We start from the raw sequence: 22,785 nt of genomic DNA, 5'->3' as shown, positions 1-22,785 counted from the left end.
CGATCTTATAACGCGAAGCTGATGGATGTAATATTTATACATTAATGAGGAGAGCAAAAGAAATTTGTGTGGAGTTTCTCCCATCCCGTCAAATCGTGCCGTTTCAAAGTAGCGAAACGATTTTTTTTTTGTTACAGTGCTCATCAAGACCAAATATCATGACATGGTCGGGGTTATCGTATTCTTTTATCAAGAGAAACTGGGATGAAGATACATGAAAAAAATGTAATGCTCTGAGTTTGGGAGTGTGGGATGCGAGTGCAATGTAATTACATAAAAATGCCGTATCAACTTCAATTTTGGCAAAAATAAATTGGCTACAACTAAACCAGTTCCATCGATGGTTTACGCCACCAGCTGATACTGTCACACGATGATATGAATCTGCCAACCCACGGTGTAACACAACCGTCGGCGTCGAGCTGTCTGGGTGTTAGGCTCATGGATCATGAAGAGTCACCTTTGGTCTGTATAGACAGCATCAACATCATCAAGCTCAAGCAACTTAGACACTAGGACCTTGTTTAGTTCCATGGCCTCGTCATCTGCCTACAATGACGAAGAGATGGACAGTGTCAGAATTTTACTAGATATAGGAAGCTCCTTGAAATTATAAAATTAACAGCATCATGGAAAAGAAAAGATACATGCTGGTCACATGATGTGTTGCTTTCGCATCCTTACATTCTGCTAAGCTAGACGTATAGGTTGGAAAATCTCACTCAGGGTCTAATAAAATTTGATCGGACGGTATGGTAGATGGCTAAATGCAAAGTGACTACTAATAATTTTTGTAAGATTCTGTTAATAGTTGAAACAGATTGACGACTACCATGAAACAGGTTGCTAATCAATATCTTGTTGGGAGTTTGGATGAAACCGAAGATTTGACAGAAATGTATGATAGCATTAATTCATTAACTCCTGCAGACGTGACAATGAGAAAGGGAAAACTGCGTACCTCAATTGGGTTCAGAGGCAGAAGTTCATAGCCATTATCAGTTTCAAATTTTAGTCCTTCCTCTTGTAGCTTCGATAGCACAACAGGATAATTTTCTGACGTAGTAACTATCTTGTAAAACCTGGAGAGTAAAGAGCAACGACAAAATAGCAGATGTATCATAGAATATCTGAATAAAAGTTTGTGACTAAGAGGAAAAAATGGTAAATCAACAGTAATATCACATGACATCCGAACACTATCCGGAGAACCGACTTAACAATGCTATGAAAATGCAGCCAAGTTAAGTACATATAGCTATTTCATTTGCTTATGGTTCTGTGACTTATAACATAGCTACTCTGATATGCGGTATCTTCTACCATTTGTAATGTATAAGACATCAAATTTAATGGATTAGAATTTAAAATTTCCAAGATATCCATTGGTTAACACATAAAATCAAATGGAAACATTTGCAACTGAACACGAGTCAATACCTTTCTGAAACATCTTCTGAGGAGTCGTCATTGTCATCGTTGTCGTCGTCATCATCTTCATCAAAATTTGGCTCAATGACATCATCAGCGCCAGCATCCAAAGCAACAGAGAGCAGTTGGTCTTTATCAGCATCAGTGACTTTGATGTTCACCACACGAGCTTGTCTGAATCTGAATGTAACAGATCCAGGATCAGCCAATTTTGCTCCACAGTCCTTTACGACATTTCTTATATCCGCAATAGATCTTGTAATTTTATCTGTAAGGACCTCAACAACCATACCTACTCCACCAAAACCATATACCTGGGGGGAAAATACATCACACATGACAATGTATTTGGATTTATTTAAAAGAAAAGAAACAAAATGAGCAGCACCCTCAACCCAGACAACAATTATTTGTTATTGTAAATAGGAATTGCCCTTAGATGTGTGTCATCATTTAGCATATTGCCTAAATGAATGCAATGACAAACGTATTATGTCAAACTATTGACAGAGAATTTTACCTCGTAAACCTTTTCTGTGTAAGTATCTTGGCCCTTTTCTGAAGCCCTTTTTATGTTACGCTCCATGATTTCTTTGGGAATATCAAGTTCCCTCGCTTTCTCCAATATCGCTGCTAAAGCTGTGTTTGATGAAGGACTTGGGCCACCTTTCTTGATGCTGCATGATTTCCATGCAAAGAGTCAGGTTAGCTAAAATCATTGATGATAACTCTGATGCTAGAAATATTGACATAAAATCTGATGCTTGATTTTGCTATGCCATTTAAACTTCAAAACAGAATACTAGAAACCTAATACCTTAATAATATCCATCTCCTTCAGGGAGTTACTGGTGTTCTATCTCATAGCCATTAAAGAGGGTAACAATCAAATGCAAAGAAGAACAGCGACATCTCTAGCCAGATACTAATTACAATGCTACAGTGCTATTCAATGAAGACATAGAGAGACAAATCAGAAGAAAAACCATACGTGAATGTGATGAAGTTGAAGAGTAATGCTTGTGCTATTGTTTCTTAGGCTACGGAATAGTAAGGTTAGTGTCAGTAGAACTTTTCCTTCTTCAATAAACTACAGACTTGCTAGTAATAGCATTCAGTTCTCCTTTCGTTTGTCAGTAAGGTATAGAATTGCTTGTAGTCAATCCTGTCTTTGCAAATTAGGAACCGACTGAACTTGAGGCTAACAAGACTCCATCTCTCTTGCAGTTTGATAACATGCCTAGATGCCGTATTCTGTCTAAATACTATATGGAGTAAACCCTATACTCTGGAAAGTATAAACTACCAGACTACTATATCAAGCTAGGAAAAGATATTTGCAGGCAATGAAAGATCAAGAGTCCAAAGACACCTACGCAGCAACGATTTCTTTTCCGATTTTGCTATTGCGCTTCATCTTTTTCAAATTCTGAGCATCCTGAGCCAAAGAAACAACTGGTGTAAGATTATATTTTAATAGGTTAAAGATGACAGCATTCAGCAATAAGTGAATATGATTTATGTATGAATTTATTTTGACCATTCCATATTAAGAGCATGCCCAACAGTTCCCCTAAACTTCTCTAAATCCCCAAAATTAGGGGGTTTTAGGTAAAAATATCTTTCCAACAGATCTTCTAACCATCCTCCCAAGAATTGGAGGTCCCTTCCCCAGTAAAGTCAGTCTCCACAAGTTGGGAGCAATGCTCACTCCGGCACTCCCAATTCCAGGTCACTGCTACTACGACAGTTACTTAGATATGTACATATTGCTGGAAAAGCAAAAGGGTGAGCAGGTCAGGTTTGACTACAAATACTTGAGATGCGTTTGGATAACATCCTTTTTGGATTGGGTATGGCTTCAACCATTCCCTGTGGCATGCAATTAGTTGACTATAGATAGTCAGACATTTTTTTTTTCATGGTCCTCTAGTAGATATACCATGTTTTCGTTGCAAATTCCTAGATATTATTACCGCCTCAATTAATAAACTGATTTGTGATGGTAGATAGGTATGGGCCCTTTTTTTATGTTTAGGGATTCAATTTTAGCCAGCCTCTCCGAGGGATACATTTGTTCACATGTTAAATTCTGTTTAGGATTCACACAAACAAAATTTCAGGGATAAAATTTGGCCAATCTGCTGGTGATGCTCTAAGGAATTTGCATGGAAATATATACCATTTTAACAGCATTGCAAAATCCAGAGACAAGTAAAACATAAGATCATTACTACATTAGCTTGCACTGTTAATCAAAATAGATGCTAGAGCTAGGGGTGGTAATGGGTCAGGGCCCTTGGTTCTTTCACAACCCTATTTAATTCTTAAAAATTTTAGCTCAAAACTCTATACAATTTTATTTTCACCCATAGCTAGAGCCAGTGAAAGATTGCATAATTACTAGTGTTTTCATGATGCGGAGCAAAATAGCAAAGCACTAAGCACATATCACCTTCCTTCCGGCGATCTTGCAGGAGCGCCGTCCCATGCAGAGCGGCTGGAACGTCGAAATCCTCCGCTTCGCCGCGAGCATCTGGAACAAACTGGCTCTGCCAACGGAGCCTCTCCCTGAACACACTAACATAATATATTTAGTAATCAGAAGAGAGAGCTGGATCCGTGGGGACTGAAGACCAGTGAGCGAGGACGGAACGGAAGAGTTACCATGGAGGACGGCGGCGCTCCTGAGAGCTGAGGCGGAGGACAGCGACGAGGCCTTGTGGAGGAGCGCGCCCAGAGCCCGCGCGGCGGACGCCATGGCGGCGGCCACGGAAGAGCGCGCGCAGCAGGTGCTCGACGAATTGCCGCTTCCGGCGGTGCGGGCAGGAGGCGGCGAAGGCGACGCTGGATCTGGGTGGGATTAGCTGGGGACGGCTCAGATCTCTCCACGCCCTCTTCCCTCAGCCGTTGGATCGACCGTACGCTGGTACTCCCCCTTGGGGACAGGTGGCCCGACACGTGTCATCCTCGTAGGACTGAAGTGTCAGCTATCACGAGCCAGATCTGATCATCTGACTTGACTCACCACCATGCTATGAGTCATGACTCGTGGGACCCACAGGCTCGAGCCACCGCATCCCCGTGGCGGGTACACGCGTCTCCCATCGGTGACGTGCTCCTCAGATCCAACGGCGGAAGGCGCTCTCCGGGCCCCACATGTCACTAGAATATTCGCGCACCGTCTCGCCGCTTCTCGTCCTCTTCGCGCTGCTCGCGTCGGGTGTTTTCCGATCCCTTCTAGACTCCCGCCGAACAATCTACCGCCGCCTTCATATGCTCATCGCTCTCTGCCGTCTACGGCCACAGTTCAGATCAAACGCAAGGCAATTCTTCCCACGCGCATTCAAGGAAACCTGAGAGGATTTTGAGATTTGATTGGTGTAGGTAGCTGTTGGATTGGTGCGAGGAGCGGCGTCAGCCATGAATCCGGACAACTTCACGCACAAGACCAACGAGGCGCTCGTCGCGGCGCACGAGATGGCGTCGGAGGCGGGCCACGCGCAGCTGACCCCGCTGCACCTGGCGGCAGCGCTGGCGGCGGACAAGGGCGGGATCCTTCGGCAGGCTGTGTCGCAAGCGTCCGGCGGGGATGCCGGCGCGCCGGACTCGTTCGAGAGGGTGGTGAGCGGGGCGCTCAAGAAGCTCCCGTCGCAGTCGCCGCCGCCGGACACCGTGCCAGCGTCCACGGCTTTGATTAAGGTCATTCGCCGCGCGCAGTCCGCGCAGAAGAAGCGCGGGGACTCCCACCTCGCCGTCGACCAGCTGCTGCTGGGGCTTCTGGAGGACTCGCAACTCTCCGACTGCCTCAAGGAGGCCGGCGTGTCCGCGGGGCGGGTGCGCGCCGAGCTCGAGAAGCTCCGTGGGGCGGAGGGCCGCAAGGTGGAGTCCGCGTCCGGCGACACCAACTTCCAGGCGCTCAAGACGTACGGCCGCGACCTCGTCGAGCAGGCCGGTAAGCTCGATCCCGTCATTGGTCGCGACGAGGAGATCCGCCGCGTCGTGCGCATCCTGTCGCGCCGCACGAAGAACAACCCCGTCCTCATTGGCGAGCCCGGCGTGGGCAAGACGGCCGTCGTCGAGGGTCTCGCGCAGCGCATCGTGCGCGGGGACGTGCCCAGCAACCTCCTCGACGTCCGCCTCATCGCGCTCGACATGGGCGCGCTCGTCGCCGGCGCCAAGTATCGCGGCGAGTTCGAAGAACGGCTCAAGGCCGTGCTCCAGGAGGTGGAGGAGGCCGAGGGCAAGGTGATCCTCTTCATCGACGAGATACACCTCGTCCTCGGCGCCGGGAGGACGGAAGGGTCCATGGATGCGGCCAACCTGTTCAAGCCAATGCTCGCGAGGGGCCAGCTCCGGTGCATCGGCGCCACGACGCTGGAGGAGTACCGCAAGTACGTCGAGAAGGACGCCGCGTTCGAGAGGCGATTCCAGCAGGTGTATGTCGCCGAGCCGAGCGTCCCAGACACCATCAGCATTCTGCGAGGCCTCAAGGAGAAGTACGAGGGCCACCATGGTGTGAGGATACAGGACCGCGCGCTCGTCGTCGCCGCGCAGCTCTCGTCGAGATACATCATGGGTAAGTAGCTCCAGCCGTTCTTGCCATTGCCAACCTGCATTATGGTGCACTATTCATTATCGAGCTCGAGCTCACATTCCTCTGCCATTTTTGCTCTGTAAATCAGGACGCCACCTGCCTGACAAAGCCATCGACCTGGTCGACGAGGCCTGCGCGAACGTGAGGGTTCAGCTCGACAGCCAGCCGGAGGAGATCGACAACCTCGAGAGGAAGAGGATTCAGCTGGAGGTCGAGCTCCACGCGCTCGAGAAGGAGAAGGACAAGGCAAGCAAGGCCCGGCTGCTTGAGGTCAAGAAAGAGCTGGACGATTTGAGGGACAAGCTGCAGCCACTGACGATGAAGTACAGGAAGGAGAAGGAGAGGATCGACGAGATCAGGAAGCTGAAGCAGCGGCGCGAGGAGCTCCAGTTCACGCTGCAGGAGGCGGAGCGCCGGATGGACCTGGCCCGCGTAGCCGACCTCAAGTACGGCGCCCTCCAGGAGATCGACGTCGCCATTGCGAGGCTCGAGAACGAGACAGGGGAGAACCTGATGCTCACCGAGACCGTCGGCCCCGAGCAGATCGCCGAGGTGGTGAGCCGCTGGACCGGCATCCCGGTGACCCGACTCGGCCAGAACGACAAGGAGAGGCTGGTCGGCCTCGCTGACAGGCTGCACCAGAGGGTGGTTGGGCAGTCGGAGGCCGTGAACGCCGTCGCGGAGGCGGTGCTGAGGTCGCGTGCCGGACTTGGCCGGCCACAGCAGCCCACCGGCTCGTTCCTCTTCCTTGGTCCGACCGGCGTCGGCAAGACGGAGCTCGCCAAGGCCCTCGCCGAGCAGCTGTTCGACGACGAGAACCTGCTTGTCCGCATCGACATGTCCGAATACATGGAGCAGCACTCCGTCGCTCGCCTCATCGGAGCCCCACCTGGGTAAGTAGCATCACAATCCCAATGTTGATTACTTGGTTTCGCTGTTCATACAACCGAATTTTGGATGCTGACTTGGGAATTCTTCTCTGAATGAAGCTACGTCGGCCATGAGGAAGGTGGACAGCTGACGGAGCAAGTGCGGCGGCGGCCATACAGCGTGATCCTCTTCGACGAGGTCGAGAAGGCGCACGTCGCGGTGTTCAACACTCTGCTCCAGGTTCTCGACGACGGGAGGCTGACCGACGGGCAAGGCAGGACGGTGGACTTCAGGAACACCGTGATCATCATGACCTCCAACCTCGGCGCCGAGCACCTCCTCGCCGGCATGGTCGGCAAGAACTCCATGAAGGTTGCTCGTGACCTTGTCATGCAGGAGGTACGAAATTTTTCTTCCACAACTATTGATTGATTCATTGCTCGAAGCTGTTGATTGCAATCGCAACGCGATGCTGAATCGGATTGGCTTAATTTCTGTGCAGGTGAGGCGGCACTTCCGTCCTGAGCTCCTGAACCGCCTCGACGAGATTGTGATATTCGATCCCCTGTCCCACGAGCAACTCAGGAAGGTCGCCCGTCTCCAGATGAGGGACGTCGCCGTCCGGCTCGCCGAGAGGGGCATCGCCCTGGCCGTCACCGACGCCGCATTGGACGTCATCCTGTCTCTCTCTTACGACCCGGTATGTGACAGCATCCATCCTCGTCTCACCCGTCGATTTAAGTTCTTTTTTCCAAGAATTCTGATGCTAACTCGGTACTTGCTGTGATCATGGCACAGGTGTTTGGTGCGAGGCCGATCAGGAGATGGATCGAGAAGAGGGTGGTGACGCAGCTGTCCAAGATGCTGATCCAGGAGGAGATCGACGAGAACTGCACGGTGTACATCGACGCGGCGCCGCAGAAGGACGAGCTGGACTACAAGGTGGACCACCGCGGCGGGCTGGTGAACGCCGAGACGGGCCAGAGGTCGGACATCCTCATCCAGGTGCCCAACGGCGGCGCCACCAGGAGCGACGCCGCGCAGGCGGTGAAGAAGATGAAGATCATGGATGACGGCGACGAGGACGGCATGGACGAAGAGTAAGACGTGCCGCGCCCGCGCGTCCGTGTGCGTCGTGTCGCGCGGGAAGCGCCCGGGCAGAGAGGAGCGCCGAGCTGTGTGGTGTGTGGTGTGTGTGTGCGTCTCTCCACCGCTGAATAAGTGTGTGTACATTGAGCCGTGGTGTGGCACTGTGGCCGTTGAGATAGTCTGTTGGAAGAGTTTATGTGAAGGAGTTTTGCTAAAGAAACATCTTTCGAGTGTACTTCCGATGAACTTAAGAAGGAGAAGTGTATATGGAAAGTTGGAAACTTGGTTAAGATTGTGCATATGCCAGTTCTGTTATTTCACATGGTATGATGATAACGTTAGCAAAACAAGTTGAGCCCCTGTTGTTCATGAGTTGCCCGGCAATGACTGGGCACATGTGGATTATGGATTCGACTTTGGACAGAATAAGGGGGTCAGTTTTTTTAAAAAAGAAAGTCAAATGGTATATAGAAAATTTGAAATAGGTTTTTGATTCACCAAACTAATTCTCATTTTTTTAAAAAAAATCTCATTTACAAATAGTTTATAAATAAAACGTTTGTATATATATTCTTATAGTAAAATAAAAATAAACTAAAATCATATAAAATCAGTTTTAAAATTAAGATTAAAAATTTCAGACTATAAGTATAAGAAAAATAAAAATATTAGGTCTCTTTACAGAGAAAGACTGGGTCAATGGGTGTCGGTTTGCAAGGGAATCCGAGGAAAAACGTTTGTTACTGCTTAGCACTGCCAAGCAGGTCGGCAACTCATAATGAAAGTATGTCGAAATTTAACCTGAACTTTAACGATTCTCACTGCAAGACATTCCCTTTGTGTTCTGTTATTGAAACCTCAATCCCCTTACCCTTGCGTATTCAAAAGAAAAAGGAAGAGACGGGAACAAGCGCATGAACATAAGCATGATTGGGATTTGGGGAGCACACTTTTGATAGAACCAAATGAAACAAAACCATTCGGCCCATTAAATAGGCCCAAAATCAGAACCCACTTAAACCCTCCCGTGGTCGTCGTCGTCCTCCTCCTCCCCGCCTCCGCAAAACCCTAGCCACCCCGCGCCCCACCCCCCCTCTCCCGCCATGAACTACCGCTTCCAGAACCTCCTCGGCGCGCCGTACCGCGGCGGCGACGCCGTCTTCGCCGGGGACTCCTCCGTCCTCCTCTCCGCGGTCGGCAACCGCGTCGCGTCCACCGACCTCTCCGCCTCCTCCTCCCTCACGCTCCCCTTCGAGTCCTCCTCCAACATCACCCGCCTCGCCGTCTCCCCCTCGGGCGACTTCCTCCTCTCCGTGGACGACGCCGGGCGCGCGCTCTACGCGAACCTCGGCCGCCGGGCCGTCCTCCACCGGATCACTTTCAAGTCCGCCCCCTCCGCCGTCCGCTTCAGCCCCGACGGCAAGCTCATCGCCGTCGCCGTCGGTAAGCTCGTCCAGATCTGGCGCTCGCCCGCTTTCCGCAAGGAGTTCTTCCCTTTCCACCTGCTCCGCACCTTCCCTGGCTTCGCCGCCGGAGTCACCGCCTTCGACTGGTCTCCTGACTCCGCGTTCCTACTCGCCTCCTGCAAGGACCTCACGGCCCGCCTCTTGCCTGTTAAGAAAGGCCTTGGAGGCAAACCATTCCTCTTCGTTGGCCACCGCGCAGCTGTAGTTGGTGCCTTCTTCGCCACAGATAAGAAGACAGGGAGAGTCAACGGGACTTACACAATTTCCAAGGATGGAGCTATTTTTACATGGAATTTGGTGGAGGGAAGTGATGATTCACCTCCACCTTCACCCGGGACGCCAGAGCAGGAAGCAGTACAGAATGACGAGCCTGAATTGGAAGGTGACCTGCCTGAATTGGACGGTGGGAGCAGGAAAAGGAAGAGTTTGGGAGAATTGGAAGAGCCGGACACTACTCCACTGCATTTTGCCAAATGGGAACTGCAGAAGAAGGATTTCTTCATGCAGTCACCGGCTAAGTTAACATCCTGTGATTACCATAGGGAGCTTGACATGGTTGTGGTTGGTTTCTCTAATGGTGTATTTGGTCTGTACCAGATGCCAGACTTTGTGTGCCTCCACTTGCTGTCAATATCAAGGGAGAAGATCACTACTGCTATATTCAACAGTTTGGGGAATTGGTTGGTTTTTGGATGTGCCAAACTTGGGCAATTACTAGTATGGGAGTGGCGATCAGAGAGCTACATTTTGAAGCAGCAGGGGCACTACTTTGATGTGAACTGCATTGCATACTCGCCAGATTCTCAGTTACTGGCCACCGGAGCTGATGATAACAAAGTCAAGGTATGTTGCAAGCATTGACACTTGCACTTGTGATTATACTCTTATTCTGGTTGGCTGTGGAGAAAACTTATTTTTTATGTGATTAAAAATGAAATACACTGTAATAGCCAGCACTTTTAGCTTTGACGTTGAGATATCCAAAATAGAGATTAATTCACCATTTTTATGTGGATAGTAGAAAGAAGTTGCTCTGCTGCTTTTAGCTACTACTTATGTGAAGCCTATTTATGTCAACTGAAGATTAGTGCCTAGTTGTCTATTGATAGCATAACAACCAAAAAGTGGTATTTTTTATATATTTATGACCTGCTATTTTAATACCAGTATACTGCGCTCTGAGTTTGATACATATCACTGATGATGTACTGCAGGTCTGGACAGTCTCCTCTGGGTTTTGTTTCATAACATTTTCAGAGCATACAAATGCTGTTACAGCAGTTCATTTTATGGCCAACAATCATGCTCTTCTCAGTGCCTCCCTTGATGGGACTATTCGAGCATGGGATCTGTTCCGCTATCGGAACTTCAAGACATTTACTACTGCATCACCTAGGCAATTTGTTTCTTTAACGGCAGATCAGAGTGGAGAAGTAATATGTGCTGGAACACTTGATTCATTTGAGGTGTCTATATGCAGTCAACCTTTTTCTGGCAGTTTTTTTGTGGTATATTCTTCCCTCTTATTTTTTGACTGCCAATTTATCTTCATGCAGATATTTGTTTGGTCAATGAAGACTGGTCGTTTGTTGGATATACTCAGTGGACACCAAGGACCAGTTCATGGTCTAATGTTTTCACCAATCAATGTAAGAGAGCATGTCTTATTCTAGTCCTGTTTTATTTCCTGTCAAAAAGTACCAACTAAAAACCACTTTAGCACAAACACTGGCACACAAGCTCTTTTTGTTCAGTCTGCTGAACTTTTTGCTCTATATGTTGTTTAAACCCACAGAAACATTAACTACAATTCTTTCTGGTAGGCTATTTTGGCTTCATCGTCATGGGACAAAACTGTTCGCCTTTGGGACGTATTTGAGAGCAAGGGTGCAGTGGAAACTTTTCAACATTCACATGATGTTCTTACTTTAGCTTATCGGCCTGATGGAAGACAGATAGCATGCAGCACATTAGATGGCTTAATCCATTTTTGGGATCCTTTTGATGGCTTGCTAATGTATACAATTGAAGGCCGCAGGGATATTGCTGGGGGTCGTCTCATGACTGACAGAAGATCTGCAGCTAATACAAGTATAGGAAAGTACTTCACAACGCTGTGCTATTCTGCTGATGGGACTTATATTTTAGCGGGAGGAAACAGCAAATATATATGTATGTATGATATTGGAGAACAGGTCAGGAAAGCTTTCTTGTGGCAATAACAACCTTTTAGCATATACCCACAGCATCATTTTCATATATAATTTTAGAGTTGCATCCTTTTTTTAACATGTGTACAGTGTACTGTACAATTGTATCATCATTAACTACTTAAGTGCTATACAGTGTTTGTATCTTGTTAATTGATCTGGATTTCCCCGCTCTGTAGTCTGTACTATGATTTATTTTTGTGGATTTTAGTAGCTCTCTACCTTGGAATGACCTTACAGTTTCTATTTGTTCATTATTATTATTGTTATCTTTTTGAGTAAATTTTACAAAACTACAGATAGCTTGATCAAACTATCAAAAAAACTACAAATTTAAGGGTGTGTATCACAAAACTACAAATTTAACACCAATTTTTTCACAAAATTACAACTGTTGTAACTTAAAACAAAGACAATAGTGGAACTCTAAAACCTGCACTACTTTGATACAAGACCTTAAATCTGTAGTTTCCTGAGAAATTTAGTACTAAATCTATAGTTTTGTGATACATAACCTTACATCTGTAGTTTTGCGATAATTTGATCAAAGTAGTTTTGTGAAACTTGTTCTTATTTTTCTACAATCCACCATGTCTGACAGAGATATCACTATCAAATTTCAATGTGTTAATAGCTGACTGCATCTGTATTGTCACCTGAAACTTTTTCTATGGTAATTTCTAAAACATATGTCTATAACTCAAACTTAAAACTTCTTACCACGTGTCCTCATTGAGATATGTTTAGTTTTTGGTATATTTGTCCACAATTTTTTGTATGGGTATAATTGTTTTTACATATCCATCTTGTGTAGGTGCTCTTGCGTAGGTTCCGGATCACCCGCAATCTTTCATTGGATGGAGTTCTTGACTTTCTGAACTCTAAAAAGATGACTGATGCTGGTGCTCTAGATCTAATTGATGATGAGGATAGTGATGTTGAGGAGGGGATCGATCAACAAGCAAGAGGCAACTTGGGGCTTGGTTTACCTGGATCCATGGCAAATGGTGGAAGGCCCATAGCTCGGACAAAATGCGTGAAATTTGCCCCAACAGGAAGATCTTTTGCTGCAGCAACCACTGATGGTGTTCTATTGTACTCTGTTGATGATTCTTTTATTTTTGATCCAACAGATCTTGACATTGATGTTACCCCTGAGGTATTTTGCATATGTTCTATCATACTTCATTATCCCTTCCCCAATTATGCTGATCAAATTGAAAAATAAAATTTTGCACTTGGTGATTCTATAGAAAGTGGAAGAAGCTATTGCAGAAAACCAACAGCAGAGAGCCCTCCTACTCAGCCTCCGGTTAAATGAAGACCCCTTGATTAAGAGGTGCATTTTTTCTGTGGATCCATCTAATGTACGAGCAATTTGCTCATCAACACCCTTGAAGTATCTTCAGAGATTGATTGAAGCATTTGCTGACCTCTTGGAAAGTTGTCCCCATCTAGAATTTATCCTCCTTTGGTCTCAGGTGCCATTTTTTTTGCTTTATTTTTGTTGGAGCTGATGATTTGATGGAAATGCAAGATTAATCTAATTCTAAAACTTTTGTAACAGGAGCTATGTAAGGTTCACGGAAACAATATTCAACAAAACTCCAGAGCCTTGCTTCCTGCTCTGAAGTCGCTGCAAAAGTCTGTAACAAGAATACATCAGGATTTGGCCGACACTTGTTCTTCTAACGAGTACATGTTGAAGTATCTGTGCTCTGCTGGGACAAAGAATTAGATTTAGGGTTGAGCGAGGCTGACATTGTGAGTATTTTTGCCGATCATTACATTTTTAAGTGTCACAAAAAGATGATAAGAAATTGCTTATCAAATCTCACGAAACAATATTGATGGAAATGTTTTACGTTATTGCAGTGGATAGATTTGCGCCAAGGTGTTCCCTGAGCATCACATCATCAGGCACCAGCGGCTAGATGTGGTGTTGCTCAATTACATTCTCCGGGCTGCAGTACACGCTACAAAGCTTCAACGCATAAGTCGGCTAAAGAACACCCTTCATTCCCACGCAACTCGACCTGAGGCTTCATCAGGCAGTTGTGCTGCGTTTTGGCCCAAAGGATGAGCCCTCTCTTCGAACCTGAATATCCAGCATTCCAGCTATCTTTGCCTGGGGAAATTTTGCTTGTTGCATCATGGATGATGTGTGTACCGCTGACTGCAGCTTTCTCACTGAGTTTTGTTACAACCAATCCAAGGAATACAAATTGTGTCTAGGAGAGTATGGAGTACCTGGGAGTTCCTTCATGGGGGGCTGTGTATCCCTGTCTGCAAATTTTCTCACCCAGTTCTGTTACAAACAAGCCAAGAAATACGAATTGCGTGTTAGGAGCATGGGGTGCTTGGGAGTTTCTCAATACTTTTTATATTTTATTTTATGAAGAAATGTGAAATGGAGTAGTTTGTCAGCTTGGACGACTGATCTATGTTCCATCTGGTTTACATGAATGTGCTAATATACGCATTACTCGGCTGCGTTCGTTGTAACGATGACTTTAAGGATTTTCGTTGACCCCCTCCCAACTCCTAAATAGTGCGTTTTCTGTTAAAAAACATATATTTATAAGTGTCTTGTAAATTTATAATAATTAAATTATTTATTTGTATTTCTGGATAGCCATTGAAAATGAGATAATCCTTTAATAAAGACCACGTAAGCGAGTGAGTATAATTAAAAATTTAGCAAGGATCCCTAATCCTTTTGTGTTTGGGGATAAATTAGATTTAGGCCTTGCCAGAAGGCCCGTTTACCCAATAGAGTACATCCACGAGGCCCATACAAGCCACGCCACCGCCACCTTCACATCGAAGCAAACACCAGCAGCATCCCAAAAATACTAAAAAAAAAAAAAACACTGACAAAATAGCTTCGGAAAACTTTCGGCCTCGCCTATTTCCGCATCGCTCGTCTCTGCGCGAGTCGTGCACTCGTGCCTCCTCGTCGTCCTCCTCGCGCGACCGCCCCCTCCCGCGAGATCTCACCCTGCCCCCCGCTGCGGCGGCGTGGCCATGGCGGGGAGGAACTACCACGGGGCCGGCGGCGGTGGGGGCATGTCCATGTTGGTGGCGAGCACGCCGGGGCAGGAGCTGGCCCTCACCAACTGCGCGTACGTCTCCACCAACGACGCCCGCCGCTTCCCCAACTCGCTCGCCCTCGTCGGGGACGCCTTCGTCTTCACCTTGCGATATCCTTTTGCCGATCTCGTGATTAAATCGGTTTTGTTTGCTCTCTCTCCACCCCCTGCGCTGAGATCTCTCCTCGCGTGAGCCACACTGGCGCTTTTGATCTGGTCTGGTCTGGTCTGGTAGTGGTTCCCGTGCGAATCCACCAGCACAGAGAAAAACCAGCTGCCGTGATGGTTGTAGTGTGCGTAGGCGTGAGAAATGTTGTAGTGATTTTATCATCTCCAGTTGTAAGGTGTTTAATTTAGTGTTCTGTGCCTACCTTCCTATGGAATTGTACTTTTCTCTTCTCATGTGTGATCCTTAATGAATACCCACGGCCCATGATGCTGTTCCTGCTGGAAACATCGCCTTGAATGCCATTCAGCGTCGCCAAACGAAGGTTTCAGCTGGGGATTCCATCACTGTTAGCAGGTTGGAAGCTGAAGCGGTGTGCTGAGATCAATATTTCAAATGATTATGTGTTGTCTTGCTGTTTGTCATCATAATATTTTCCTGCAGTTTCTCCCCTCCCAATGATTTCAAATTGGCATTGCTCACATTAGAACTAGAATATACCAAGGCAAGAGCCAACCGAAATGAGGAGGCAAGTTCCTTTAAATCTTCATATAATGGAAATTTGATTAATGTTTTGTCAGTGTAATCTCATCTGCATGATCTTGCTTTTGCAGCTGGATGCTGTTGTGCTTGCCCAACAACTTCGGAGGAGATTTCTTGATCAGGTATGCCATTGTCAGTTAGCACTGTTTCTCATAGTAGTGTTTATTCCTTCAATTCTTCCATTCAAATGACTTTAATATGCATGCTATGCAGAAGATTTCTTATTTGAACAATTATATTCTGGATGAATGTAAGCTAATACCCAAAATGGTGATCCATGGTGTTGTCTACAGGTCATGACAGCTGGGCAAAGAGTACCGTTTGAATTTTGTGGAACAAACTATATATTTACTGTCAATCAAGCTTTGCTAGAGGGCCAAGAAAATTCCACACCTTTGGACAGAGGATTCCTGTCAAGTGATACATACATCATATTTGAGGCTGCTCCTAATTCAGGAATTAAGGTTCTTTTGCTTACCTTCTATATTTTTGGTAGCTTCTTTTAGTGAATGTTAGTAAAACATTATTTTTAGCTTGTGAAACACCACAAACGAAGCCCATTACTCTACTGCAGGTTATAAACCAAAAGGAAGCTGCTAGCAGCAAGCTTTTCAAGCATAAAGAGTTTAACCTTGAAAAATTAGGGATTGGTGGGTTAAGTGCTGAATTCACAGACATATTTCGAAGGGCATTTGCTTCAAGGGTGTTTCCTCCTCATGTTGTTAATAAGTAAGAACAGCATCTCCTCTATTTTTTCTACCATAAACAATAGGTGATGTTCTGCTAATGGCTAAATATTGCAGATTGGGCATCAAGCATGTTAAAGGTATATTACTTTATGGGCCCCCTGGTACTGGCAAAACTCTTATGGCTCGTCAAATTGGGAAACTGCTGAACGGAAATGAACCCAAGGTATGGTATGGAATTTATTATTGAATACGATGTAAAATTTCTAGATATTTATGTAATGGCTTGCTTTGTATATAATACCTGTTTCTTTCTGACATTTAACAGTAGGATACTTTAATATGTAAGATATTAGATATGTAAGTTGAGTTTAAAAGGTTTAGTCACCAGCACAGATAAACGAATGGATAAATGATAATTTGCTAGAACTCTAAAAAAGACCTAAATTGTTGGATTTTAAGTTCTGCTATTTTGAATACTAATTCAATAAAGAAGTCCTTCGAAAGAATTCAGCTAATCAAGCTGTGCATCACATTCCATTTTATGCTGTCAAATTGTTACGAATCATAAAATATTTTTATAGAACTGGTGTGTATCATAACACAATATATGCAATGCAATTCCCAGAGTCAATAATATGTAATTGGTAATCCAGAACCTGGTCATCTGTGTATTAAGGTTCGTACTTAATGTCTAATACCTTTCTGCAAGCTCAGATTGTAAATGGGCCTGAAGTCTTGAGCAAGTTTGTTGGAGAAACTGAGAAGAATGTGAGGGATTTGTTTGCTGATGCTGAAAATGACCAGAGGACACGAGGCATGATTCTTCATCAGTAAAAGCCTTTGGATATTTTTGTGTGGAATGGACCCTTTTCAACTCTTAACTTCTGTATTTTGTTTTCAATACAGGTGATCAGAGTGACCTCCACGTTATCATTTTTGATGAAATTGATGCTATCTGCAAGGTAAAGTTCTGTTTCCTTCAATAAACTCCATGCGTATTTCTTCTTGGCGTTATCTTTCTCAAGATGTAAAGCGATTTGTTTCCTACTCGTTGATTTCATAAGGCTTTTGGCCATTTACATAGATTAGGTGAGCGCAAAGTGAAGTGGCCTTACGTTAAGTGCTTCGGAAATATGAGAACGAATAATTTCTTTGATTAGTCATGCATAAGTTCTTAGGTTAGAGCAGAGCTTTTGTCTCTTAGAAGTTCAATTTGCAATTTCCCCAGCTTATGTTCCAACGTACTGTGTATGATTACATTAATTGTAACATTGCTTCAACCTTGTTTAAAATAACTGAAAACTTCTCCTTAATTAATTAAACTCTTGACCGTGCAGTCTAGAGGATCTACCAGAGATGGTACGGGTGTACATGATAGCATTGTGAATCAGCTACTCACAAAGGTATCTTTTCCCATAATTTGAAGTTTGGACTCACGTATTTCTTCTTCATATGTAATGCTTGAGTTCTGGTCAAACTCTCTGCATTTCAGATAGATGGTGTTGAGGCATTGAATAATGTGCTGCTCATTGGAATGACCAATCGTAAGGATTTACTTGATGAAGCTTTACTGAGGTAGGTTCTGACCCTCTGATCATTTTGTCAATTATTCGGAGAAGAGATCAATTTAACAATGGAACCAAATGAGTTACCTGGTGAGCGAAAACTGATTTAGCAAACCCCCCTAGAAATGCACTCAAGCTGGATTCTGAAATCCATCTGACGTCCCAAAAGTTTGTATATCATTGTAATAAGATGAAGGAAATGTTACAATGAAACAATCCCAATCTAGGCATCTAGACTGACCAACCAAGAGAAAGAAACGTAGACACTACTTTGATCTCCCAACAGATTTGCAACCTGATATAAGAAAACTAGGAAATTAAACTAGCATCTTTGATGTTTTCGCTCCTGCTGCTATCCATTGGTTTGCTTCTTCTGCAATAACTGGGGTCCGGTCCTGCTCTCTTCATTGAAGACCTGGCTATTGCACTCTTTCAAGAGCATCCATTGTTTTTTTTTCGTTTTTCTTGAAGAGGGAGTTTGTTTGTCCCTTTGCTTTTTCAGTGTAAATATCTCTTTCTTCTTAATGAAATGAAGCAAAATTCTTCTGTGTTTTCAAGAAAAAAAAAGAATTTCCACCATGTCAAAGCCCCTTTTGCTGCGAGCTTTGGATTCTTGATCTAGCACTCGGCCACCAGGAGCCAAAGTCCATCAGGGAGGTTGTGAAGCAGTGCGTTATTTTGATGGACTCTAGAATTTCCCACCAGACCTTGGATTCCACCTTCCAATATCATCACGTCTCATTTTCCATACATTTAGTATCTTAACATAACTCCTTCATGTCTGCATTTACTGTGTAATCCAGAAAGTTACGGTAGACCTTGATTATGTTGGATATTGTAGACCTAAAACTGTAAGGGAGTCTTCTTTTTGTAGTTTTGTTTACTATTTGCATGTGTTCATTGACATTTGATTCATCTGTTGCAGACCTGGACGATTGGAAGTTCATATTGAGATAAACCTGCCTGATGAAAATGGGCGTTTGCAAATTCTTCAAATTCATACCAATAAGATGAAAGAAAGTTCTTTCCTTTCTCCGGATGTTAATCTCCAGGAGCTAGGTATGTTCCTTGAGAATTGATATTGATTTCAGGCATTGCATTCGCTATAGCTATGGTTGTAAAGTTTCTCTTGGAATGGACTGGTTAGCTCATGCTACTCCTGTTACTCAAGCTTCAAAGGTTTTAGTTTCCCCTTTCAAAAATTTATTTGTTGAGCAATGTTCTGAACTTCAACATTCATTTTAATATAACTAAGTGGGAGTTTCTTGTTCTATAAGATGTGTGCTGTATGTGATTGATTGTGACATGTTCTTCTGAATGAAGCTGCACGGACGAAGAACTACAGTGGAGCAGAGCTGGAAGGTGTTGTTAAAAGTGCAGTCTCATTTGCTTTAAACAGGCAGATAAGCATGGATGACCTCACCAAACCTTTGGATGAGGAAAGCATCAAGGTTACTATGGATGATTTTGTGAATGCACTTCATGAAATTACTCCCGCATTTGGTGCTTCCACTGATGACCTTGAAAGATGCAGGTTTGTGCTATGATACCTTGAGCATTGCCTTAGCAAAGTGTTTGTTGATCAGTTTCTTATTTGGTGCTTCTGGGTTCATCATTCAAATTTATCCGTGCCCCATGGGACTATCTGTTTCTTATCAAGTTTGACACAGCACAATGCAATTCCTAATTCATAGTCAGCATTGGCTGTGCGCATGCTATCCTCTTCCCTCGTTGGCTTTAGTAGTCAATAGGGCTTCTTCCTTTGCGTTAATGCATTTATTGTTTTCAGGATAACCTAGCACATTATGCCTTTTTCATTCATTAATTTCATCTCTTATTTCTCTTTAATGTTTGACTGAATATTTGATAGAAATTTAATGCTATTTTATATACCTTTGCGAAAAAATGCAGGCTACGGGGTATGGTTGATTGTGGCAAGGCACATAGACACTTATATCAGAGAGCTATGGCACTTGTTGAGCAAGTTAAAGTTAGCAAAGGTAGCCCACTTGTGACGTGCCTCTTGGAAGGTCCTGCTGGAAGGTATTGTAACTAAAACAGAACGTGTGTCTTTAAAAGCATTGTCAGTACTCAGTACCTCAATTCACATTAATGTTGACCTTGCTTGCCAGTGGTAAATCGGCTTTGGCAGCCACTGTTGGCATTGACAGTGATTTTGCTTATGTCAAAATTGTAAGATTTTTTTCCCAATTTTCTTTCATTTCTCTACCAGACTATCACAAGGTAATGTTTTAATTGTTTAATGTGTCTCCACTATAGATATCGGCAGAGACAATGATTGGTTTCAGTGAAAGCAGCAAATGTGCACAAATATGCAAGGTGATGTTTTATATATTGCATTCAGTTATTATATGGAAGAAACAGTTGAAGGGTTTAGCTATATATTTTCCTTCATTCTTTGCATCATTTTATTTTGTTAAAGTACATGCTTTTCTGGCTATTTTGTATGCTCACAGCAAATAGGATTATATTGAGCCAGTATGTTTTGTCATTGCTATACAGGTTTTTGAGGATGCATATAAATCTCAGTTTGGCATCATAATTCTAGATGACATCGAAAGGTAGTTGAGCTTCAACCTGCAAAATGTTTTCTGCGTTGCATCCTTTCTACATTCTGTTTGGTTCAAATGTGTTCCTATAATCAAGTATAAAATCTTGTAGGTTACTGGAGTATGTTGCCATTGGACCACGCTTTTCAAATATAATCTCACAAACCCTCCTAGTCCTTCTCAAGAGGGTTCCTCCTAAGGTTTGGATTTGCTTGCTCTTCAGTATTACCCTGAGTTTATTAGTTGATTAGTATTTCTAGTCATCATCTAGAAGATTCCTCCAAGCTTCAGAGGTTTATGTAATGGCATTATTGCAGAGTTTTCTGGTGTTTCTTATTCTTTTAAGCAAAGAAAGCCTTTTCTAACCCCCTTTCTTTTTTTCAGGGCAAGAACTTGCTTGTTATTGGAACAACAAGTGAGGTAGGCTTTCTAGAATCCATTGGTATGTGCGACGTGTTCTCTGTGACATACCATGTCCCCAAACTGAAAAAGGAGGATGCTACAAAGGTGAGGGGATACTCAGGATACTAGAATGACTGCTACTACTGCATTTGGTTGGCTAGCAATCTGACAAGGATACTCCTGTTCATATAATGTGGAATACATAATCATTGACCTGCTACCTTTTCCAGCACATCAGGCAAGTTTTTTTGACTTGATATACCTTATCACTGTAGGTGTTGCGGCATCTCAATGTGTTCGATGAAGGTGACATTGATGCGGCTGCAGAAGCACTGGACGATGTAAATATTCTTTCTAGTAGTTATCTTACCAGCTCTATAATCAAAACCCTTATGATCAAACTTCTTTAACCCTTCGGCTGATGCAGATGCCAATCAAGAAACTATACACACTTGTTGAGATGGCTGCACAAGGGCCATCAGGAGGAAACGCGGAAGCAGTCTATGCTGGAGAGGAAAAGATCGATATCAACCATTTCTTTAGTATCTTGAGTGATATTATCCGATATTAACCACACGGCATACAATCGGAATGGTCCCTAGGCGACAAGACAGGAATTTATTTGCACCTTCCTTCTCACTACAAGTTCACCTTTTGGCCACCGTCGCGAGGGTATAGGCATTGTTTGGATCTCTTCTTGTGCTGCTTTTAGCTTTTGTGTTGTCGTTGTTATGATTCGAACAGTGTTTACCTTGCACGATGTAGTAGACTACAGAAATTTGATTTGGGGTGGCTCCTCTCTCTCTCTCTCTCTCTGTGTGTGTGTGTGTGGGGGGGGGGGGGGGGGGGCGTCCTGAGCATTTATGCAGCGAACAATGAGTTTGATAGTTGCTGAACAATGGAATTGCTAGCTTGACACGAACCAGAGCTACTATTTGGAAACTGGAACTCTGCATATAGACTGAAAATATATTGAACTGAAGCTATCCATTTTTATTCTAAAAAGTTTATTTACAGCAGCGAAATTACCGCCTTAACGGCAATTTCTGACAATTGTTTGAGCCTTATAAGGAGGGGATAATGAATTGAGGTTAAATAATGAACCCACGCTCGAATTTGGCCTTAATTTTATGGAGCGAAATTGGCACGAGATTTACGGGTGGATGAATTCCTTCCCACCAGTGACCAGTTTTATGGGATTGTTTCGAACCTGATTTCCTATCCCTTGTCCACTTCGCTGGTAACTCTTGGATGCAGAATTGGAGAGGTCTTTTCCAGCTTCCTTTGCTGTATTGTCTAGGAGCATTGGAGTCCAAAGGATTTGTTCCAGTAGTTCTATATGAATATTAGAGGCGGACAAAAAACTAGGACTCACTAGTTTGGTTTGGGCTTGGCCTAAGCTTTTTCGTAGCTTGTTTCTAAGATGATCTGGCCTAAGGTGCCATGTATTCATGTGGTAGCGTAGATTGTCTTATTGTCGAGTGCATTTGAAATTTGTCAACTTGTGATTTATTAGATGTGGATTGCGGAGAATTGAAGATGTGAACTTGCTTCAATTTTGTATTTCAATACTTTTTTTTGCTGGAATGACCGAAGAATGTCATTTAATTAAGATGGAAGAAAAAGTTACAAGAAAAGTTTTACATCGCCAGCAGGTTGTCGAGAAAGGATGTGCACCATAGCACACGCCCCGAACCATGTACCAACCGTCCAAACACACGCTACAGAGAGGAGAGCCAAGCACCGAACCAGCCATCGCTTTGCGAGACCGACCATCACCGAGCTAATGACACCACTACGACACGAAGGCTCTAAAACAACGTCCTCACGAGGGTCGCGACGCCAAAAGACGCCATCGTTATCATGTCTTGAACGGATGTTTCAATATTTCAATATTTTGTTTATATTATTTTTGTTTATGCTTATACGTCATGTCTTGAACGGATGTTTCTTTTCTAAAGGCTCGTGAGCTGGCTCGATCCAAGAAATAAGCTAAGCCGAGCTGATCATTTAGTTTCTTTTTCTAACTAAGCCTATGTTTCTCTAACCCTTTCACTATGCTTGGCCCGATTCGTTTCGACCCTTATCTAGGATA

General features: G+C 44.3%; 4 protein-coding genes across 5 annotated transcripts; 3 read left to right on the top strand and 1 right to left on the bottom strand.

Moving 5' to 3' along the window:
* Nucleotides 1-49: 49 nt before the first annotated feature.
* Nucleotides 50-4,243, bottom strand: LOC102709080 (probable transcriptional regulatory protein At2g25830). Of its 2 annotated transcripts, none has more exons than XM_015837658.2 (7): nt 4,099-4,243; nt 3,887-4,011; nt 2,808-2,869; nt 1,952-2,108; nt 1,441-1,745; nt 962-1,082; nt 50-549 (listed from the first exon to the last, which is right to left on the bottom strand). In XM_015837658.2, the coding sequence occupies exons 1-7, from the start codon at nt 4,190-4,192 to the stop codon at nt 457-459; spliced, it is 957 nt and encodes a 318-aa protein (XP_015693144.1). In that variant the 5' UTR covers nt 4,193-4,243; the 3' UTR covers nt 50-456. The 2 variants fall into 2 exon arrangements, with proteins under 2 accessions (XP_015693144.1, XP_006654659.2); XM_006654596.3 differs by having other exon boundaries at nt 3,887-4,002.
* Nucleotides 4,244-4,675: 432 nt separating this feature from the next.
* On the top strand, nt 4,676-8,095 carry LOC102708800 (chaperone protein ClpB1). The gene is made up of 5 exons (XM_006654595.3): nt 4,676-6,010; nt 6,117-6,921; nt 7,018-7,297; nt 7,401-7,598; nt 7,697-8,095. The coding sequence occupies exons 1-5, from the start codon at nt 4,855-4,857 to the stop codon at nt 8,000-8,002; spliced, it is 2,745 nt and encodes a 914-aa protein (XP_006654658.2). The 5' UTR covers nt 4,676-4,854; the 3' UTR covers nt 8,003-8,095.
* An 892-nt stretch (nt 8,096-8,987) lies between these two features.
* Nucleotides 8,988-14,213, top strand: LOC102708522 (periodic tryptophan protein 2). The gene is made up of 8 exons (XM_006654594.3): nt 8,988-10,296; nt 10,668-10,919; nt 11,010-11,102; nt 11,277-11,648; nt 12,478-12,822; nt 12,917-13,144; nt 13,231-13,427; nt 13,539-14,213. The coding sequence occupies exons 1-7, from the start codon at nt 9,091-9,093 to the stop codon at nt 13,399-13,401; spliced, it is 2,667 nt and encodes an 888-aa protein (XP_006654657.1). The 5' UTR covers nt 8,988-9,090; the 3' UTR covers nt 13,402-13,427; nt 13,539-14,213.
* A 314-nt stretch (nt 14,214-14,527) lies between these two features.
* On the top strand, nt 14,528-21,632 carry LOC102703038 (vesicle-fusing ATPase). The gene is made up of 21 exons (XM_015837748.2): nt 14,528-14,866; nt 15,183-15,278; nt 15,366-15,450; nt 15,536-15,586; nt 15,758-15,928; nt 16,039-16,193; nt 16,268-16,376; nt 16,868-16,967; nt 17,060-17,115; nt 17,491-17,556; nt 17,646-17,728; nt 18,644-18,777; nt 19,042-19,252; nt 19,630-19,761; nt 19,851-19,911; nt 19,999-20,058; nt 20,242-20,300; nt 20,401-20,488; nt 20,673-20,795; nt 20,966-21,031; nt 21,118-21,632. The coding sequence occupies exons 1-21, from the start codon at nt 14,691-14,693 to the stop codon at nt 21,259-21,261; spliced, it is 2,226 nt and encodes a 741-aa protein (XP_015693234.1). The 5' UTR covers nt 14,528-14,690; the 3' UTR covers nt 21,262-21,632.
* Nucleotides 21,633-22,785: the final 1,153 nt, after the last annotated feature.

Source organism: Oryza brachyantha, chromosome 5, assembly GCF_000231095.2.
Source record: "Oryza brachyantha chromosome 5, ObraRS2, whole genome shotgun sequence".
Taxonomy (NCBI): Eukaryota; Viridiplantae; Streptophyta; class Magnoliopsida; order Poales; family Poaceae; genus Oryza; species Oryza brachyantha.
The sequence above is the reverse complement of the archived record's forward strand: the minus strand, read 5'-3'. Positions and strand labels throughout refer to the sequence as shown.

Bases quoted from the DNA above. Each gene is read 5' to 3' on its own strand.
- LOC102709080 (XM_015837658.2), bottom strand. From the start codon at position 4,192: ATGGCGTCCGCCGCGCGGGCTCTGGGCGCGCTCCTCCACAAGGCCTCG. The intron at 4,012-4,098 runs GTAACTCTTCCG...ATATTATGTTAG, and splicing joins GAGCGCCGCCGTCCTCCATG to TGTGTTCAGGGAGAGGCTCC. The intron at 550-961 runs GTACGCAGTTTT...TCGTCATTGTAG, and splicing joins TGCCTCTGAACCCAATTGAG to GCAGATGACGAGGCCATGGA.
- LOC102708800 (XM_006654595.3), top strand. From the start codon at position 4,855: ATGAATCCGGACAACTTCACGCACAAGACCAACGAGGCGCTCGTCGCG. The intron at 6,011-6,116 runs GTAAGTAGCTCC...TCTGTAAATCAG, and splicing joins CTCGTCGAGATACATCATGG to GACGCCACCTGCCTGACAAA. The intron at 6,922-7,017 runs GTAAGTAGCATC...CTCTGAATGAAG, and splicing joins CTCATCGGAGCCCCACCTGG to CTACGTCGGCCATGAGGAAG.
- LOC102708522 (XM_006654594.3), top strand. From the start codon at position 9,091: ATGAACTACCGCTTCCAGAACCTCCTCGGCGCGCCGTACCGCGGCGGC. The intron at 11,649-12,477 runs GTCAGGAAAGCT...CATCTTGTGTAG, and splicing joins TGTATGATATTGGAGAACAG to GTGCTCTTGCGTAGGTTCCG. The intron at 13,145-13,230 runs GTGCCATTTTTT...CTTTTGTAACAG, and splicing joins TTATCCTCCTTTGGTCTCAG to GAGCTATGTAAGGTTCACGG.
- LOC102703038 (XM_015837748.2), top strand. From the start codon at position 14,691: ATGGCGGGGAGGAACTACCACGGGGCCGGCGGCGGTGGGGGCATGTCC. The intron at 20,489-20,672 runs GTTTGGATTTGC...TCTTTTTTTCAG, and splicing joins TCAAGAGGGTTCCTCCTAAG to GGCAAGAACTTGCTTGTTAT. The intron at 20,796-20,965 runs GTGAGGGGATAC...TTATCACTGTAG, and splicing joins AAAAGGAGGATGCTACAAAG to GTGTTGCGGCATCTCAATGT.